Consider the following 21,741-nt stretch of genomic DNA (forward strand, 5'->3'; position numbering starts at 1 on the left):
TACTAGAATATCAAGTGCACTGAAATATCAAGTATACTGGATTATCAAGCACACTAGATTATAAAGTGCACTGGATTATCAGCCACACTGGATTATAAAGTGCACTGGATTATCAAGTGCACTAGAATATTAAGTGCACTGGATCATTGAGCACATTGGATTAAAAATCACACTGGATTATAAAGAGCACAGGATTATAAGACGCACTGCATTATAAAACACACTGGATTAAAAAAATCACTGGATTATAAGGTGCACTGGAATATCAAGTGCACTGGATTATCGGGTACACTGGATTATAAGGTGCACTGGATTATCAGACACACTGGATTATAAGGTGCACTGGATTACAAGGCACACTGGAATATAAAATGCACACTGGAATATAAAATACACTGGATTAAAAAGTGCACTGGAATATCAAGTGCACTGGAATATCAAGTGCACTGGATTATCAGACACACTGGATTATAAAGTGCACTGGATTATTGGGCACACTGGATTATAAAGAACGCTGTATATAATGTGCACTACATTATAAAATATACTGGATTATCAGCCACACTGGATTTTAAAGTACACAGGATTATAGAATACTGGATTATAAAATGCACTAGATTATTGGGGACACTGGATTATAAAGTGCACTGGATTATAAGATGCACTGGATTATAAAGCACACTGGATTATCAGGCACACTGGATTATAAAGTAAACTAGATTATTGGACGCACTGGATTACAAGGCTCACTGGATTACAAGGTACACTGGAATATAAAGTGCACTGGATTATAAAGTGCACTGATTATAAAGTGCACTGGATTATAAGGCACACTGAATTATAAAGATCAATGGATTATAAGGTGCACTGCATTGTAAAACACACTGGATTATAAAATGCATTGGATTACAAGGCACACTGGATTGATTACAAGGTGCACTGGATTATAAAGTGTACTGGATTATAAAGTGTACTAGATTGTAAGGTTCAATGGATTATAAGGTGCACTGGAATATCAAGTGTACTGGATTATCAAGCACACTGTATTATAAAGTGCACTGGATTATAAATCGCACTGCATTATAAAACACTGGATTATTGGGCACAATGGATTGAAAGTCACACTGGATTATAAAGTGCACTGGATTAAAAAGTGCACTAGATTATCAGGCAGACTGGATTATCAAGCAGACTGGATTATCAAGCACACTAGATTATAAGGATCACGAGATTATAAAGCACACTGGATTATAATGCAAACTGGATTATAAAACACACTAGATTATAAGGTGCACTGGATTATCAACCACACTGGATTATAAAGAGCACTGGATTACAAGTTGCAGTGGATTATAAAGTGCGCTGGATTATAAAGAGCACTGGATTATAAAGTGCACTGGATTAAAAAAGCACTGGATTATAAAGTGCACTGGATTATTGGGCACACTAGATTATAAGGTGCACTTGATTACAAGGCACACTGGAATAAAATGCACTGGATTATAAAGTGCACTGGATTCAAAAGTGCAATGGATTGTAAGGTTCACTGGATTATAAAGTGCTCTGGAATATCAAGTGCTATGGATTATAAGGTGCACTGAATTCTCAGGCACACTGGATTATAAAGTGCACTGGATTAAAAAGTGTACTGGATTATCAGGCATACTGGATTATAAGGATCACTGATTATAATGCACACCAGATTATAAGGCGTTTTGTATTATAAAACATACTGGATTATAAAGTGCACTGAATAATCAGGCACACTGGATTATCAGGCACACTGGATTATAAAGAGCACTGGATTACAAGGAGCACTGCATAATAAAACACATTGGATTATAAAGTGCACTGGATTAAAAAAGCACTGGATTATAAAGTGTACTGGTTTAAAGGGCACACTGGATTATAAAGTGCACTGGATTAAAAAGCAAACTGGAATATAAAATGCATACTGGAATATAAAATGCACTGGATTATAAAGTGCACTGGATTATCAGGTGCACTGGATTATAAAGTGTACTGGATTATAAAGTGTACTGGATTATCAGGCACACTGGATTATAAAGTGCACTGGATTATTGGATGCACTGGATTATAAATCTCACTGGATTACAAGGCAAACTGGAACATAAAGTGCACTGGATTGCAAGTATAACTTGATTATAAGGTGCACTGAATTATAAAGATCAATGGATTATAAGGCACACTGCATTGTAAAACACACTGGATTATAAAGTGTACTAGATTAGAAGGCGTACTATATTATAAAACACACTAGATTTTAAGGTGCACTGGATTATCAACCACACTGGATTATAAGGCACACTGGAATTTAAAGATCAATGGATTAAAAGGTTCACTGCATTGCAAAACACACTGGATTATAAAATGCACACTGGAATATAAAATGCACTGGATTATAAAGTGCACTGGATTAAAAAGTTAACTGGATTGTAAGGGTCACTGGATTATACAGTGCACTGGATTATAAAGTGCACTAGATTATAAAGTGCACTGGATTATTGGGCACACTGGATTATGAGGTTCACTGGATTACAAGGCACACTGGAATATAAAATGCACTCTGGAATATAAAATGCACTGGATTATAAAGTGCACTAGATTAAAAAGTTCACTGGATTGTAAGGTTCACTGGATTATAAAGTGCACTGGAATATCAAGTGCACTGAATTCTCAGGCGCACTGGATTATAAAGTGCAGTGGATTTTCAGCCACACTGGATTATAAAGTGCACTGGATTATCAGGCAGACTGGATTATAAAATGCACTGGATTATCAGGCACACTGGATTATAAGGCACACTGGATTATAAAATACACTGGATTATAAAGTGCACTGGATTATAAGGCACACTGGATTATAAGGAGCACTGGATTATAAGGGACACTGGATTATAAAGCGCGCTGGATTATAAAATGCACTGGATTATAAAGTGCACTGGATTAACCACATAAAATCGGTTTGAGGTCAGTAAGTACAATCATAATTAATACATAAGGTTCACCTGATGATATGGCTCATTGTGTCAATTTTTGCGAAAATTTAAGGATTTTAAGTGCTCGTTATATTCCGAAAAATACGGTAATTAAACAGAACATCAAACTTCAAAGCACAAGGTTCTTAAGTTTCCTTTAATAAAATAGTCATTCGCTTATTTCTGTCACAAGGCAAATTAAGTTTTGGCTATTTTTTTAACCACATATATTCATGGGAATAAATTGTAAATTACTTTTGTTTGAATATATTCTGGGGGAAAAAAGGGGCAGATATTAAAAGATTTATTCTTCTGCTGCCTTTCATTTTATTTTTTGATTGTGTATATATATATATATATATATATATATATATATATATATGTATATTAGGGGTTGAACGAGTATATATTTTTTAAACTCGACATCAACATAATAAAACCCGAGTAGAACTCGAGTATTTGATGACGTCATAGATCTCAAGATACAAAAATAAATAAATAAATAAAACCGCAAAAGAAGGTAATTATTTACAACAAAAAAAAGACCAACAAACATTGGGAGCATATATTATTATTATATTATTATTACCTACCATTTATCATACTGCAAATAAGTCACAGGAAAAACTAAACTATTAGTTATTATTATTAAACTGCAAACAGGAAGAAACATGCAGCACGTCAAAAACAAAACTTAAACCAAAACTGGTTCTGGTTCGGTGGATTGGACCCGGTGTTACACTATACTCTGTGACCTGCAACAGTGCAACACCGCCCCCTACGGTCATACGGTGGTCACATAATACGACGTCACTAGGGATACCCGACGTTACATTTTTAACCTCGATAGATGTCCTAGCAATCGATGTGTAGATTACTCGAGTACTCTGTTAATGCTCTTATATATATATATATATATATATATATATATATATATATATATATATATATATATATATATATATATATACTGTATACATGTATATGTTTTCTATTGTATATACTTATTTTGTTTTTAATGAAATTAATAAATTTCTATATGAAAATAAATAAATAAATAAAGTTCTAGGCCAGTAGTCATCAATTACAAACCAAAAAGGTCAACGTAAAGCAGCAGTCCTCAAAGTGTGGGGGGCACGCTCCCCCTCCGGGTGACGCATGACTACTTCTGTTTTTTGTTTTCAGGTCATAAAAAACCTAAAACTATCATCTAGACATTGTCGTGACTCAGATTTGGACGGGGTTTTTTTTGTTTGTTTTTTAACAAAAACTGGGTTTTCATGGCGATTAGATGAGTGGACTGCCCACTGTGGGGAGGGTGGATCCACTTATTTTCAAACAGCCCCACAAACATTTTCCATTAAAACGCATTAACTGCTCTGGGCCACTATTTAAAGGACCCAACTGTAAAGACCGGAAAAGCCACACCACTTAAAATTATTTACCATAAATATAAGAGAATGAGTGCAGGTGCACCCCACTGGGTGGGGTGGCGTGATGTCATCACATATGATAAAAGTTTCAGGCGACACCGCGTTAGTTTTAGACACTTTAGACAAATCAAATGCATGGATGCAACACTGCGCAGAGTTTGTCCACATCTGCTCAAAATCAACGGGCTTAAATGCAACAAAGCATGCGCAGGTGATAAAAACAACATTATTTTGATATTTATAAACCAGTCTGGGTCCAAATAGGACTTCATTTAACTAACTAAAATACTTTTTTATAGCTAATCCTGTTTTTTATGTTTGATGAGAAACAATAAATCTGAATTTGGAGCAGTAAACAGAATAAACCTTTTTTTAATCCTCATTTATTCCCATGGCACATTTAACAGTCCTATCATCAAAATGAAGAATCTATGGATCTATAAGTAGAAATTTAATTACTTAACTGTAGTCAGGAGTGATGGAAAAACAATGATGACGGAAACGTAAATGATGAGTGTAAATGTTGTAGTACCTGAAACAAACAGTTGTTATCACTGTTTAATACAGTTCTGTGTAAAAACACACACTGTATAATAAAACAATTCTATGCTGCTTACAGTCTGGGTAATCTCTCAGGTTCAGTCAAACTGATCCACCAGGCCTGCGTATAGGAGTCTGACAACTGTTGAAAACAAATACAATTAATTTCCATTTAATTAAACAAAATAAAACTTGTCATGAGGTAGCCTGGACATCATGATTCAAAAGATTTGAAGAAGATCCCTTCCAGTGGTTCCCAACCCTGGTCCTCGAGGAACACCATCCTGCATGTTTTACCGGTAGTTACCCTGCTTTGCCAAACCTGATTTGAATGAATGGGTGATTAACAGACTTCTGCAGAACTTGATGAATTAATTAAATCACTGGATCTCATGAGTGATTGATGAAGCAGGGAAACAACTAAAACATGCAGGATAGTGTTCCTCGAGGACCAGGGTTGGGAACCACTTTCTATCTTTATTTCTATCTTAACGTGTGTTCATTGTCTTTCCTCCAATAGAAAACACATCTGGACCCGTCATTCTGTGTTTGTTTGTTTCTACTTCCTGTCCTCTCAAACACCAGCTGGTCAAAGCAGATGGCCGCTCGTCCTGATCCTGGTTCTGCTGGAGGTTTCTTCCTGTTAAAAGGGAGTTTTTCCTTTCCACTGTTGCCTCTGTGCTTGCTCAGGATGGGAGACTGTGACTAAGTGAAGATTCAACGCAATCTGCTGGATTCCTCTGATAGAGAACTTTTGGCTTTTAATGTCGTTTTTATGGATGTGAATGTTTTTGTTCAGTGCCCTGAGACAATTTATGTTGTGATTTGGAGCTATAAAAATAAACTGAATTGAATTAAACTTTTAATAAAGGATTTTGATTTGTGTGAGGCAGAAACTTGTGTATTATATTGATTTAAATGTTAAAAACTTTGTGGCGTTGTTCAACTGCTTCTGGCTGTTTTATCTCACCAATAACTGCACATTTTGTAACCTGAAAATGGTGGAAGGAGCTTTATTTGTTGTGAGGCGTTACAAATCCACAATAAATTATGATGTGAGCAAAATAAAGGTCAAAGAAATTAATCCTGATTCATGCTCCATAATCCAGGTAGAAAAATCTATCAAAGTTAAGCCACGTCCTCTGGACTGATTCTTCTTGTGGAAACGTGTCATCTTTTATCCAAAAGACTTCATCAGTCTGAGGAGCTGCAACAAACTCAGTCTTATTAATAGCACCTTCTCATAGTCCGTTCTATAGTCCGCCCTCTCCCCCACTCCAGCAGGTGGTGGGGAAAAGGGCAGACTACAGAAACCATCTTAGCACCATCCAACTGGTTGACCTACTATGTGAAGGTGCTATTTATAAGACTGAGTTGTTGTGGCTCCTCGGACTGATGAAGTCTTTTGGATGAAAGATGAACGGAACAGTTCAACAAAAAGAAACCGTCCAGAGGACCTGACTTAACTTTGTTGGGTCAAGGAAATTTGTTTTGTTTAGCCATTTTATCCTTACTTGTGTCTTTAATTTGCTTCTAAAGAGCCCCTGTTGTTGCAACGCGCGTGCCTTTATTTTACTGTCAAGTTAAACCCTGACCCAAAATTCTATGGACAAGTTAATCTCCGCCCCCAAATTTTATTGTCAGGGTTAACACCGCCCCCAAATTTTGCTGTCAGGGTTAACCAAAGAGCAACTTAACATTCATCTAAACCTTCAGAGAGAAAAGGAGCAGCACATTCAACACAAACCAGAAAATATCATATAGATGTTACTGTAAACAACCTTAGTTTGGAGATCTAAAAAGATTATAGCATTTCATAGAAATAATATTATAAACCTTTATGTTGGTGGTCTTTTTAGTTTTACTTATACTTTTATACTTTTTCAAGCACAAACAGCAACTACCTATGTTTGGCCTCACTCAGATTAGCTAGCTCCAATTAGAAACAAACTATTTCCTCACACTGAGCTCATTCAAAAAGACATCTCCATCATGTCAGACATACTTTTACACAGACTTTACTTCAAAAAATCTAAACGGTCTCTTTGACGTTAAAAGTTTTTAGGAATTTCATAAAATTAGCATTAGCATTTATTTAGGCTTGGCATCCAGTTATTTATCCATTTTACTAGATTAAATTTTTACAATACTTTTGCCTGAAGACAAAGATAAAAACTAAACACTGTGAATGTAAAGTCTGATTTTATCTTCTTAACAAAATCCACAAAATAATGACGTTCTGAACAAAAAGAGTTGTCTGACCTTCTTTATTTCTAGCTGGACCTTATTCTGAGCACCGGGGCTTGTGGGTGAAGCCAGTTTGCTGTTGTTGTTTTGACAGAAGAGTTCTGCTTCCTGAAACGTTAACTTGGGCTCCTTCACAAACCAGAACTCCGATCCGTCGATGAAGATCGACGTGTTGTGGTGGCCGCCTGGAAAAGACAAACGTCTAAAACTGTTGTGCACAAACAGGAACAGTTATTTAAAAGAAAAAGGTGGATGTGAACGAAAACAATGTGAAGTTTACCAGGATTGTACCACGGTGGGGTTTGAGGTTTTTTCCCTGTTGAAGCAAAAACAAACAAACAATTAGAAATAAACAACCGGATTCTTTCACCTTCATCCATTTAAAGAAATCAGACTTTTCCAGATTTAAATTTCCTGATTGTTTTTCATTGATTGTCAGTCGTTGATATCAAAGTACAATAAATTGTTTCCTAAATCTCTAACTGAACAAATTTTACCATTAGAGTCACATTTTCTCTGTTTTGTTGTTGTCTTTGTAAGTTTTTTCCAGACTTTGTGGTATTTTAGTTGTTCATATATCAAAACGTTCGGCTCATTCAGGAGATGGACGCTGTGACTTTTGTTTGTAGTAAATTTTATATTTTACAAAAGATTTAACTTAATTTGAAATGAAAAAAACTTGCATAAAATAAACATGATTCTTCCGATCCTTCAAAAAGTTTACTGCCCCCTTCGGTCATGGGAGACTGCGAACACGGGTGAGGACGTCGCTCCATGAGCTAAAGTTAGGTTGTCCTTGAGTAGTTTTAACTGTTTGCGCAGCTGAAAGAGGACTTTTAGGTCTGGATCGGAATCCAGTTTGACTTTCGATGGAGTGTATTTGTCTGGGTCAGTCAGATACAGTATCATCGAGTTAATTGCAGGATCATCCAACTTCTGAAGTTGGATGATGTCTGGGTCAGTTGAAATTGACTTTTCATATTTTAAAAGAACTTGGCGAGGTTTGTCTCTTTCTTCGTCAGATGTCAGAGTGTCGGCTTGAGCGACCACCTGTTCAATCTGTGATGAGACTGATGAGGGTTCTTGCTCCCTGGGGAGCTCCAACGAATCCTTTTCTGAGTCGTCGGACCTGTCTATGGGCAAGGCACCATAGGTTTGAGGTCCTTGGTCGACATCATTGGTTGAGAAAAGAGCGATGGCCTGTGATGGTTTCGTGAAACATACTGGCCCAGCTTCTTGACTCGGTACCAGGTTGTCTGGGAGTCCTCCCAGAACTGGAATGCCTAGTTCAAAATCATGAAAGTCAGGTTCTGAGTTTTCAGTTTGCGATGACTCATCATCGTTTGTGTGTGAGTTTATCCCCCCTTCGTCCGATGAGGGGTTGTTGGAGGCAACAACAGCAATGTCTTGGTGTGTTTCACCGACATCTGTAATGTTGTCATTCGCGCCTTCAGATTTAGTAGCGATCAGATCACTACATTGTGCTCCTGGTTTGGTTCCCATTTCAGTGTGTATCAAAGTGTCTAAAAACCTTTGCATTTCCTCTGTCTCTTCCGAGCTCAGAGGTTTAGGGCCTTGTTCCTGGGACCTTTGTGATTTTATCGCCTCGGTACGTTTCGTCCGAGGTGGGAGGCGGCTAGGTACGTCTTTTGGGGGGTTCCTCTTCGGATTTCCCCTGATAATATGGGTCCTCTCGGTTCCCATATTCTTGCGTCCTACGCATGTCCCATATACGATAATCACGTTCATCCTCTGAAAGAGGAGCCTTTTTGTCCCAGCGTGCACCTTCATTATGCGGTTTGTTAGTCTGAAAATACTGCCTTTTCTCGCCTGTCTTAGGAGGAGGTGGATACTCGCACCTTCCTTCCACTTCTAGGGAGTGGGGTTTAACCTTTATACCAGGAAACACTTCTATGGGCGTCTTAGCATGAGAACGTGCCTCGAACACATTCACAGCACACTGTTTAATCTCATTTATGGATTTTTCTCTGAAATTTGCCATAATTTGTACTGACATGCGTATGTCAGTGTGGAGATTTTTGCTGAAAACAAATTTAAAATTTTCTTCTTCCTCCATTCCGGTTTCATTTCTGTAACCAAAATAAGCTTGGAAGATTCTTTTGTAATAGACCTTTGGATGTTCATTCTTGCTCTGCTTGACCTTTTCTGCGGCTGGGTAACCAGCAGGTCCCGTGCAGGAGTCGTATTCTCTGATCAAAGCTTCACACAGAAGGTTGTAATTCCTTCTCGTTGCATCTGGTAGACGCTCGATGAAGGTGAACACCTCTCTGTCCGAAGTGAGCCGTATCAGACTGATCTTATCCTCTACCTTAGCATTAGGATAAGATCTCAATCTGAACTCCAGTTCCCTGAGGTACGCTTTTGTTCCAGATGAGCCCATCGGTCCAGGAACAAAGCGTTTTACATATTTTGAGATTTTTTGCATATCATCCATTGAAGGAGACAGTTTCCATGCACTCTGTTGCATGTTTTGTGGAGGAGACCTGTTCAGGTCTGTTCCTGCCACTTTAGGTGAGGGTGGATCACGAGCAGGAGGTGCAACAACGTCTTTCTGAGGTGTATGTGGGTGGCCTGGACTCTGTCCACGGTCTTCTCTGAGTTCCAGACAAACTCGCCCCACGTCAGAAATCTTGTTTGTGGCCGCTCGTAGTTTTTCTTCACATGTTTTTAAGCGTTCCTGTGATGTATGATAATCACTTTCTAAACGCATATGTAGCTGTTGCAATATGTGTTTATCCATTCTGAGTTCTTCCAGCTTTTTGTTAAGCACATCTATTTTGCTATTCAGCGAATCAATTTCTGCATTTGCATTTTGCTGTGATTGAAACATCTGTTCAGAATGTTTTTTTGTGAGGATTTCGTGTTCACTTTTAAATTGAAGGAAGTGTTCTTCAATTCTCTGAACCACCTCTTTTTCACTGTCTAACCTTATTGCAAGGTAATCAGCTTTCTTAACAACCGTATAGAATGATTCTTTCAGCAAAATTGCAATTTTAGCCAGCTTTTCATAACTTGACTTTGTAATTTCTGTAGAGGTCACACTTTCTGCGACCTCCTTTAGATTGTCCAATAACTCTTTTGGGTTCATGCTCTCTGCCTGTTTATCATACGGATGTAAGGAATCTGTCAGAAGCGCTAACGCATTCTTTAAACAGTCCCTTATCCCATAAGCATCAAAATCTTTTTCTAACACACCTGTCATGTTTTTCACTGTGTAGCACTTTATCTGTTAAAAACAGTTGCAAGCTTCAGATATTTTACAGGTAAATATTTGTATTCGAGTCAATGAGTTTTCACACTATTTTAGCTTTTTGGGTTTACACAGAAGTACTGTTATAAGTCAACTTATTCAAATGTGGGTACCTTTCTCAGGTTTTACCCCAATTCATGAATATTTAAGTAAATGCTCTCGGCAGTGTTACTTGTATGTGCTTATTTTTCAACAGGTACTAGTTACCAAGCTCTTTTTAGTGTATTTTACTCTAAAGCACTGAATTTTTTATAAACCTGCAATTTTTCTAAAAGTCTCACAGCAATCATTGGTTTAAAACGTTTTTTAAACCGTTCTGTTCCAGAAATTTGCTATTTTAACAGTTACTCATAGAACTAAGTGGTGAAAAGAAAAAGAACAGTTGATGATGTATCAGGATTAATCAGTCCTTCCTTCAGAAAAACTGTTATTCCTGTTCTCCTGTCTCATCCTCTATTTAAAATTAAATAGGAAGATTTATTTTTAGGTGGTAACTTAAACAGAAAAGTTTCTTTTTCCTGATAAGTTTACTCTTATTTAGTGATCTAGCAATTAAACGTGTATTATCTTTCAAGCAAAATGAGTAAACTTTTCAACTCTGTGAATATTTGAACCGTATCTTTTAAAAAGTTTCTGATTTTATTTTGTACCTTTTCTTTAAGGAATTACCAGTGAATAAAATGTGTTTGGTAAATGCCTCTCTGTCTGACTGTAGTGAACCTGATCTGACCTCAAATCTGATCAGATGGACAGAGACTGTTATTTCATTGATCTGCATCCAGAAATACAGTTTGAGCCATCTGGAGACTTTCTTTCTTGAATTAATCAAGCAGAAAAGACAATCCTCTATGATCATTACTATTTTACAAATGTTTGATAATCAAATTGTGTTAGTTCACTCAATGCTTACAGGTTGAAGAGAACTACTCATTTTTATTTTACATAAACAGTAAGTAATGATTTTTATTCCTCATTCAAAGAAGAAATCAGGTTAATATGCATTTCTTGATTTTTCTGTCTTCAATGAGCAAGTTTTGTAAGTATGTTAAAGGTCGAGTCTCGGTCAACTAAAATGTTTACTGAGAAGAAATGTCATGTTTAAACTTTTTCAGAAGATAATAGGAGTTTGACTCCACGAAGTCTGGTCTTTCTCCAATAATCTTTTCTGTCTGTTAAACAATCTCATTCTCTGCCCTTGACTTTGATAACATCTTACGTCACAAACCACACCTCTATTCTGGTCCATCCACGAATCAGAAAGCTCTAAATTGACCCGGAAGTCAACTCATTTAAAATGTGGCAACTTCCCGGTTCTGCTCGGCGAGAGTGCTAGAGTGCTGAAGAGTGATGGAGTTAAAGTGTAAGAGTGAAACAGAGTTCTAACTCATGAAGAGAGTTAAAGGATCCAGATGCAGAGACGTTTTGGGATTATAACTTCTGTTTGGATAACCTCGCACGACTCTCTAAGGATTTCAGCTGCTCTCAACGGAGACGCTGAAAGGGTCAAGGAAGGATCCTATACCGACGCTGATATATCATCAACCAGGTAACGGTTTCTACTTCGACCAAGCGTACCGTCGCAAGCTGAGATCTGAAGGAGCGTGCACGTTTCTGGTCAAACAGATTAATTCCCTCACACATCTCTCTGTAAGATAAATCTCCATTTCCATCTTAAACTCTCCTTTCTCCTAAAATCAGTACAGATATTTTAGAAATATCTGAAGCAAAGTCCTCAGTCACCGCCGTGTGATTGATGTCCATTATCTGTGAAACTTGTCTGTTATTATTTTCATATTTTGCCAAATTAATGTAAATGCTTGATGTTAAACTTTGATTCTGAAAATAAATGACCGCATTCATTTTGATGGGTCAAAGATAATAACGTCTCTCGTTCGCATTTCTGTTAAATTCAATGCACGACATTTACACAGTCAGAAAAATGAAGAACTCGTGAAAAATTGTATGAATATATCCATATATGACATACTACAAACATCTGCTACAACTGCTTTTTTATTTCAGCTTTGACAACATTTTTTATACTTTTAGTTAGTTTTGCCAATATTAGCATCTGTTTTTCTAATTGTAACTACTGGCCTGCTAATTTAAGCTTTAGCAGTTTTGATACTTCTACCAATGTTCTTAATAATTTTAGCTACTGTTCTGTCACTTTAATCTACTGTTCAGATGCTTTTAGCTATTAGCTACTGTTGTGAAAAATTTAGCTACTGTTCTGTTGCCTTTTGCTTTTTAGCTACCATTTTGTTATTTTTTAGCCACAGTTTTCTTTAGCACGTTTTGCTCATTTCAACTATTTTGATAATTTTAGCTACTGTTGTGCTACTTTTAGCTTTGAGCTACAGTTTCAGAACTTGTAATTTATGTTACCGCTTTTATACTTTTACAAATTAGCTACTGTTTTGCTTATTTTTGGCTTTTAGCTACGACTTTGTTATTTTATTTTTTTTCTGATTCAGAGTAAAACAGAAAAAGCAGCGTTAGCTTTAGGGTAACCTGTAGCTGAACAGCTGCACAGATTGGGCAAAGTATGGTAATAAATTTGCATTTATTCAACACAGATTTAGGTTTTATGAGGTTCAAAAAGTTTCTTACATCATAAACAAAAACTACGACTTTAGATCTGTTCAAACACGGAGTTAAAACTCACTTCTTCACACTTTCTTCAAACTCAGTGCCGTTCTCCATTTTATACAAATTTAGAATAAATCTTAAACCTGTTTTAGAAAATCAGTCAGGGGACGCAAACATTTTCCAGACAAATTTTGAAAGAGAAACCCGTCTGAGTGGTCTCACCGAGGGGGATCTGGCAGACCCACTCCAGCCGAGCATCACAGTGGAATGGTGTGGCGAAGAAGGGGGCAACTTGGATGTCGTGAATCAGGTACATCAGCAGATGGTTCAGGCTGTTCCTCATCGACTGTCGGGAACATGGCGGGTTGAAAAAATTAAAACTAACGTTTCATAAAGTTGCTGCTTAAAGTCACATGAAACCAACAACCCAGGATTTCCTCCGAACTTCTAACAGAGCTTAAAGAAAGCATAATGAAGACAGAGAATGAAACAAAAGTATAAATTTCCCAGCCTACCTTGAACGCAGCGCAGTCCCGATTGTATGCGTCGTCCTCGTGGAACTCGCGGTGTAAAACGTCCAACGATACCTGCTCCGAAAACGCCCAATCAACACTCAGACACAGATTTCTCCACCATCATTATGAACTCTCCAGACGAGGGAAAAGATTTTGGCTTTCTCTCAGAAGTGTTTCAGAAAGATGGCCGAGGAGCTCTGGGAGTCTTGGAGCGTTTATTGTGTGAATTTAGGTTTTCCTGGTTTTAATTTTCCAAATATTTTCAGCAATGTAACTTCTTCTGTATACTTTGTTTTATTTTAGCTGTTGGTTTATCAAAACATTCGGCTCTTTCAGGAGGTGGGTGCTGTGACTTTTGGTTTTTGTAACTTTTAATATTTAACTTTATTTACAAATTATTCTCATAAAAAAATTCTTCAAAAATATTGTTCTCTTGAAATCTGCTTCAGGTACTGGGTCTGCCGTTGTCCATTAACTCGCCTTTTGCTACTTTAGCTACTATCTCTTGGTTTCTGGTTCTCAAATTTCTTTCTGGGATTAATGAAGTATCTGTCTATTCTGCTAATCTTAGCTTTTGACTAGCCTTTTGCTGCTTTTGGCTTTTAACTCACCATTTTCTGCTTGTATCCAGTATTTTGCTACTTTTACCTACTATTCTGCTAATATTAGCTTTTGACTTGCCTTTAGCTATTTTGAGCTTTTAATTAATTGCTATGTTTAGCTTACAGCTATCGTTTTGCTAAACTGATCTTTTAGCTTGTCTTTCAAAACTTTTTCCTTACCATTTTAAACTTTTAGTTTTTACTCAGCCTTTTGCTACTTTTAGCGTAGGTTTTAGCTACAGAAGCTGTTGGATTCCTTCAGCTCATGTTTTGCTTTAGTAGCTTTTCTTAGCTCAGTTTTGGCTTCTTTAGATTTTTCTTTTTGTTTCCAGTCTTCACACACACCCCCCCGGCTCGTACTCACAGGTCGGCCATCGCTCCACTGCCAGGAGGGGTCGGCTGGGTTCCTCCTGTTCAGGCCAACCCAGAAGTACCGGTTATCACTGCAGAACCAACACAACAACGTTATTCACAACAGTTCAGCGACCCAATCCCCGAGAATCTTCAGTTTCCTCTCACAAGAGTTTAAACTCAACCGTTAAGAGTAAAGACGTAAATCTGTTCAAACGTTTGTTTACGTGAACAAAGAAAGAAGTTTAAACTGAAAAACATCTAAAAGGTAAACCTCAGCAACATATGCTGCAACTACCGCCCCAAATCTTACCTGATGGAGTCTCTCATGATGGTGTGCAGGACTTCCATCTCGTCTCTGGTTCTGAAACTGGGCAGGTCGGCTCCCAGAGCCCGGCAAAAACTCAGGGCTTCCTCCCAGGAGCGTTTCCTGCTCAGCCTTTCCTCGTGAAACACCTGAAGGCACGAGAACAGCTCACAGGTCGACTCACACAGCAAGAATAAAACAGATTCAGCTGTTTTAAGCAAAGTGACAATAAGAGCAGAACTGGGTCGGACAAAGTAAAATGTGAATAAAAACAGAATGCAATGATTTATAAGTCTCACTGAATCTCAAGAAGCTCTAACGAGGATAATCCCTGTGAAAAATCACATCATGTTGCTGCTGATCGGTGTCATGTTGCTGCTGATAGGTTTCATGTTGCTGCTGATCTGTTTCATGCTCGTGTGTTCATTCATACTCATCTGCTCACATAGACTCATGTTCGTGCTGCTGTTGGGCGTATTGTTTTTGTACTACTAGCGCTTAGCGTATTTTTAGTTAACGTTTTTCTTAGTTCATATCTTAGAGCTTATTACTGTTTTTCTTTTATGTTTTATACTTTTGTTGGATGTAACTGGGACCCTGTGTACACAATTTCATTCCACCAAACGTGGCGGGTATGACAAATAAAGAAACTTGAATCTTGAATTTTATTCTCAATGGAACATCGTAAATATCAAAATGGGAGCAGATGTTCTAAAACCTGCAGATATTTTTCTGTATTGATGGAGTCTTTCCAGATGTGTAAGCTGTCGATGTCAGAGGCACTAATGCACCTCCATACCATCAGAGAGGCAGGCTTTAAAATTGTAATCAGATTACAGACTGGATGGTCCCTCTCCTCTTTAGTATGGAGGACGAGGTGTCCGTAGTTTCCAAACAGAACTTCATATTTGGACCCGTCTGCCCACAGAACAGTTCTGGACTTCACCTCAGTCCATTAGAAACGAGCCTTGGTCCAGATAAGATGGCAGCAGTTCGGATGGGTTCACATCTGGCTTCTTCTTTGTCTGATAGAGCTTTAAACAGCATCTATGGATGAACTGTGTGTGAACTGTTTCCTGGACTATCTTGCAAAAAAATTTGAAGCTCTTGACCTTGACCTCTCCAAGTGGCTTTAAACATCTGTAAGTTCCTGGCAAGAACTGTTTTTAGTTTTCTACACCGCCTCGTAATCTAGCTGTTTTTTCCCTATGTTTCCTTTAATTATCATTTTGTTTTCAATTGTAAAAAAAAACAAAATAAAAAAAATATATATATACATTAAATTTGTATGCATCATTTGTGATTGTCTATTGTTGTCATTGTTGTCATCACTCTGTTAAAATTCAGGTCTCTCGTAAATGAGTCCTCATGGCTCAGTGGGACTAACCTGTTTAAACAAAGGTTGAAAGAAAGTGAACAGAACCAAACCTGTTTTAATGCAGTGGCCCCTGAGGGCCTCATCCTTTGAGCTCAGGTTTCTACAAATTCATCTGGATCAGATTATGAACTGAAGGTGATGGAGATTAAAGTCTTTCATTCAGGAACTTTGTTCTGAAAGAGTTCCTCCAGTTTTAGACAGACTACTGAACCTGTGCCCATCTTTACTTCTAACAGTCTCTGTTGATCTCCAGTCCTCTGACTGACCTGTTGATCATTCACCTCATTATTTACTAAACGTTCTTCCTGGTTCTGATCTGGACCTCTGTTAGCTGCTAGTTTTGTACCACAGAGCAGACAGCATCCCCATTAACTCGCCAGGCAGAAGGAGAAATGCCGTACAAGACAGGCTCTAGAGCAGGGCTACTCAACAAAACTGCTCAGGGGGCCACAGTTTCTGAAAACCAACAGCTCGGGGGCCGGACATCCAGCGATTAAAGTCATTATGTAAATAAACCAAGTTTTACAATGATCTGTTAACTTTTAATTTTTTTACTGCATTGAATCATAAATGCAATAAACAGAACCCAAAACTCAAACCCAGACCCCACCCCCCAATTTTATTTTTTTTATGAAGTGGTATCCCTGCCCTAGAGTAATGTAGATATCCTAAATGGGCCTTCTTGAAAGCAGAGAAGAAACCCAAACAGAACTCCAGCCAACCTTCAGGTGAGAAGGAGGAACCCAGACCAGTGGTCATTCCATATGTTGAGGGAGTATCAGAGAAACTGAGACGTTTATTTTCTAAACATAACGTCCCAGTGGCTTTTAAACCCCAAAATACATTACGGCAAAGACTGGTTCATCCCAAAGATCCAGTCCCCCGGCACAAACAGAGTAATATTGTGTATGCTGTTCAGTGTCAGGAGGGCTGTGATCAGTCTTACATCGGGGAAACTAAACAGTGGCTGTGGCTGAATGGTTAGAACAGTCGTCCTCCAATGCGAGAGTTGGGGGTTTGAATCCACCAGCAGTCACATGCCGAAGTGTCCCTGGGCAAGACACTGAACCCCTCATAGCCTCTGATGTGTGTCCCATCAGTGTTTGAATGTGAGTTAAAGCACTTATTAGTCTCATTAGAATGATTTGTTCAATTAGCTTTGTAGAGATGTAGAGTGCTGTATGAATGGGTAAATGAGGGCACAGATTGTAGTGTAAAGCGCTTTGAGTATCTTGAAATAAGATAGAAAGGCGCTGTATAAGTACAGTCCATTTACCATTTAAACAACTACTGGCCAAAAGGATGGCCCAGCACAGAAGATCAACATCATCAGGCCAGGACTCTGTGGTCTACACTCATCTCCAGGCCAGCGGTCACTCTTTCAGGAATGAAGATGTTCACATCCTGGACAGAGAGGAATGATGGTTTGAGAGAGGAGTAAAGGAGGCCATCTTAGCGAACAGAAATCGTCCATCATCAAACGGGTGGAGGCCTCCGTGTTCAACTGTCCCCCTCTTACAATGCTGTTATTGCTAGTATCACTCAGCCCTCTGTGAGTAGTAAACAGCCATCAGGCATTGGCTGATGGTCCTCCTTTTACGTGTGAACAGCTAGTCCTGGCTGTCAGAAGCACTTTTAAGTTTGTTGCATCTCCTCAGACTGAAGAAGTCTTTAGGATAAAAGACGAAACGTTTCAACAAAGAAGAATCTGTCCAGAGGACCCGACTCAACCTTGTTAGATTCATCTACCTGGATTATTGAGCAGCATCAGAATGTACAGTTCTTATTTTCTACATTTGATATATTGTAATTGTAAATAAAATGTGGGTTTATGAGATTTGTAAATCATTGCATTCTGTTTATATTTACATTTTACACAACGTTCCAGCATTTCAAAGCTGAGGTTGTGCAATAGAAACAATTTTCTAAATAAATAATTCCTAAAAAATACCTTCTTAGTTAAAACCATTTAAGAGTTCGTCTGACACACACACACACACACACACCTTGTAGCAGTATTTCACGTCTGATCCAGATTTCCATCCATCAGGACAGGTTGCGTTAGGATCCAGCTCTGGTTCAGGTTCTGGTTCTGGAAGAGGACTGAGGTCTGTTCTGCAGATAGTACCGGCTCTAAAGAGGGTACAGTTCTTCACTTCCCACCTGCCCAGAGGCATTTCGGTGGACGTCACAGCACATCCTCCGTCCTGTCCTAAACAAACAAACAAACATTATTTTCTGTGTGTTTATGGTTCTGAGTAACAGAACCCGGCAGGTTCTGTTAGCTGTTTGACAGGGAATCAGATGATTTTTATAGATAGACGTGCAGCTTGACAAACAGAGCACGCCACTTCCTGTGCAGGTTTGTGGGTTTTCTCCTCTTCTGTTACCAACCTGGTTCTGACAAGCCCCAGTTTGTGAACGTCACCAGGCCCGGAGAGCCATCTTGGCTCATCCACTGGTACTGTCCGTTGCTCTTGATGTCCTGCATGCCAATCCAGAAATACTGAGGCTCCTTGCTGATGTGCTCTCTGAGCAGACGGTTGATGAAGGACTGCTCAAACCTGGAAAAACCGCAGGAACGACTCGTTACCAATGCGTCACAATAAAGACAATTATGTTAGTGCCTGAAAGGTTAAAGCTTCTAATGTGACTTTATTAGAGACAGTCAGGGTTAAAACCAAGTTATTTAGTTTTGTAACAGGCATGATATAAGAAATGATCTACAAAATGAAGTAAACACAACCACAAAATATTAATAAATGTGGGTCAAACATCAAACTGATGAGCTCATAAATCTGAGTTAAGCACCTGTTTAGAATTATGTGTAGTTTATATAATAAAATATAAATTTAATTATAAAGCACTTTCAAATATCAAAAAGAAGACAAAGGAGATGATTGTGGACTTCAGAAGGAACAAAAACATCTACACCCCCCCTGAACATAAGAGGATCTGTGGTGGAAGTGGTCTCCAGCTACAAGTACTTGGGTGTACACATGAATGACAACCTCAGCTGGAGCAACAACACCACCAGCCTGATCAAGAAAGCTCATCAGAGACTCTACTTCCTCAGACGGCTGAGGCGAGCTGGTCTGGGAAGCTCAGTCCTCACCTCCTTCTACAGGTGTGCAGTGGAGAGCATCCTGTGCTCGAGCATCAATGTGTGGCATGGAGGCTGCACAGCTGCAGAAAGAAAAGCTTTGCAGAGAGTGGTGAAGGCTACACAGAAATCTGTCGGAATCAGCCTCCCCACCATCACAGACATCTACACCTCCAGATGCAGGAAGAGGGCCACCTGCATCATGAAGGACCCCACTCACCCAGCACACACACTTTTTGCCCCACTCCCCTCAGGAAGGAGGTTAAGGAGCATTAAGTGTAGAACCACTAGACTGAGGAACAGCTTCTACCCTGAGGCTGTTAGACTCATGAATCTCTAACTAGAATAATCACTGTGAAAAACCATATCATGTTGCTGCTGATCTGTTTCATGTTGCTGCTGATCTGTTTCAATGTTGATGTGTTCATGCGTGCACATCTGCTCACAGACATGTTCATGTTTGTGCTGATGTTCAATGTTTTATGTTACGAGTGCTTAGTGTATATTTAGTTGATGTTTTTCTTAGTTCATATCTTAGATGTTATTACTGTTTTTCTTATACATTTTATTGTTGGATGTAACTGGGACCCCGTGTACATAATTTCACTCCACCACATGTACCACATGAGGTGCGAATGACAATAAAGAAACTCTGACTCTGACTCTGGCTAATGTGTTGTTTCAGATTAAAACTTAACCGCAGACCAACATGAAGAACTTTAACTGTCAAGCATAGTGGTGGAGGGCTCATGATTAGAGCTTGTTTGGCGATAGCGTTGACTAGTCAGAAACGAGACAGTCTGATCGAAAGCTAAAGGTGGACACAAACCGGATCAGAAAATGGAACCAAAGAACAGCAGCGAGTGTACATGTTTGAAAAAAATAATAATAATCCAGTCAGAGTCCGGACCTCCAGCTGACGGAAACCATAAGGCAAAAACAAATGACTACAAATGTCAACAAACTAAATGTAGTGTGGGATTCTGCTGTTCAAAAGAACCACTCTTAGTAAGAACCAGAAGACTTTTTCTGACCCAGAAGAACCACATAACTGAAAAAGTTTACATGGACTTTATACCATAACCACGGTTGATGAATGTTAAAGTCACACCTGATGGTATTTGTATGACTTTAATTAGCTTAACGAGGCCATACCTGTTCCTTATAGTCATGCTACAGCGATCCTTGAAGTACACTTGCTTGGTGTTCACTTGATAGCAGGAGCTGCCATGTCTCCTCCAACCCTAAGGGGGTTGAAAAACAGAAGTAAAATAAAACAGCAAGCAGAAAGAGAAAATTATTTATTTTACACTTTGTCCTACTCCTATATTACCTGTCCTAAGGAATATGTAAATGTTTACATTAAGGTTAAATATGTCTCTTTTTTAAACTTGTGGCAAAAGATTTTCTTAAAACAAGGTATCTGTAGACAAAATTTTTGAAAACCACAATTTCAAACAAACATACAAACTAACAAACCTAAAAGCTAAAAGTAACAAATGTACGAGCTAACAATAAATTTACAAGCTAAGATTAGTAAACCTACAATCTAACAATAACAAACCTACAAGCTAACAATACCAAACCCCCAAGCAACCTGTGATGCTTGTAGCAAACATATAAGCTAACATTAGTAAACCTGCAAGCTAAAATTAGTAAACCTACAAGCTAACATTAGCAAACCTACAAGCTAACAATAACAAACTAATAATATGACAACAGCAAACCCCCAAGCATACCTTAGCAAACATACAAGCCAACATTAACAAACCTACAAGCTAACATTAGTAAACCTGCAAGCTAACATTAGTAAACCTACAAGCAAACATTAGGAAACATACAAGCTAACATTAGGAAACCTACAAACTAACAATAGCAAACATACAAGCTAACGTTAGTAAACCTACAAGCTAACAATAGCAAACCTATAAGCTAACAATAACAAAGCTAAGAGATAACAATAGCAAACCTACAAGCCAATGTCAGTAAACCTACAAGCTAACAATAGCAAACCTACAAAGCTAACATTAGTTGTACCTACAAGCTAAGATTAGTAAATCTGCAAGCTAACATTAGCAAACCTAGAAGCTAATGCTAGTAAACCTACAAACTAGCATTAACAAAACTAAAAGCTAGCATTAACAAACCTACAAGCTAATGTTAGTAAATCTAGAAGCTAATCTACAAGCTAACATTAGTAAACCATACAAACTAACTTTAGTAAACCTACAAACTAACATTATTAAACCAACAAACTATCTTTAGTAAACCTACAAGCTAACATTAACTATCCTACAAGCTAACATTAGTAAACGTACAAGCTAACATTAACAAACCTACAAGCTAACATTATTAAACCTACAAACTAACTTTAGTAAACCTACAAGCTAACATTAACAATCCT

The 21,741-nt window shown here is 38.3% G+C and overlaps 1 protein-coding gene across 1 annotated transcript in view; it reads right to left on the reverse strand.

Annotated features, from left to right (window-relative positions):
- The window catches only part of ly75 (lymphocyte antigen 75), a 63,693-nt gene that overhangs the window by 16,194 nt on the left and 25,758 nt on the right, over nt 1-21,741 (reverse strand). Inside the window, exons 10-20 of the mRNA XM_037693088.1 lie at nt 20,493-20,581; nt 18,629-18,798; nt 18,241-18,446; nt 14,863-15,005; nt 14,563-14,641; nt 13,597-13,668; nt 13,304-13,427; nt 7,499-7,534; nt 7,234-7,403; nt 5,049-5,113; nt 4,896-4,963 (exon numbers count right to left, since the gene is read on the reverse strand). Of these exons, the coding sequence (XP_037549016.1) occupies nt 4,896-4,963; nt 5,049-5,113; nt 7,234-7,403; nt 7,499-7,534; nt 13,304-13,427; nt 13,597-13,668; nt 14,563-14,641; nt 14,863-15,005; nt 18,241-18,446; nt 18,629-18,798; nt 20,493-20,581 (1,222 nt within the window). The remainder of the gene's footprint in view (nt 1-4,895; nt 4,964-5,048; nt 5,114-7,233; nt 7,404-7,498; nt 7,535-13,303; nt 13,428-13,596; nt 13,669-14,562; nt 14,642-14,862; nt 15,006-18,240; nt 18,447-18,628; nt 18,799-20,492; nt 20,582-21,741) is intronic.

This window comes from Nematolebias whitei, chromosome 2, assembly GCF_014905685.2.
Source record: "Nematolebias whitei isolate Nwh7 chromosome 2, NemWhi1, whole genome shotgun sequence".
Taxonomy (NCBI): Eukaryota; Metazoa; Chordata; class Actinopteri; order Cyprinodontiformes; family Rivulidae; genus Nematolebias; species Nematolebias whitei.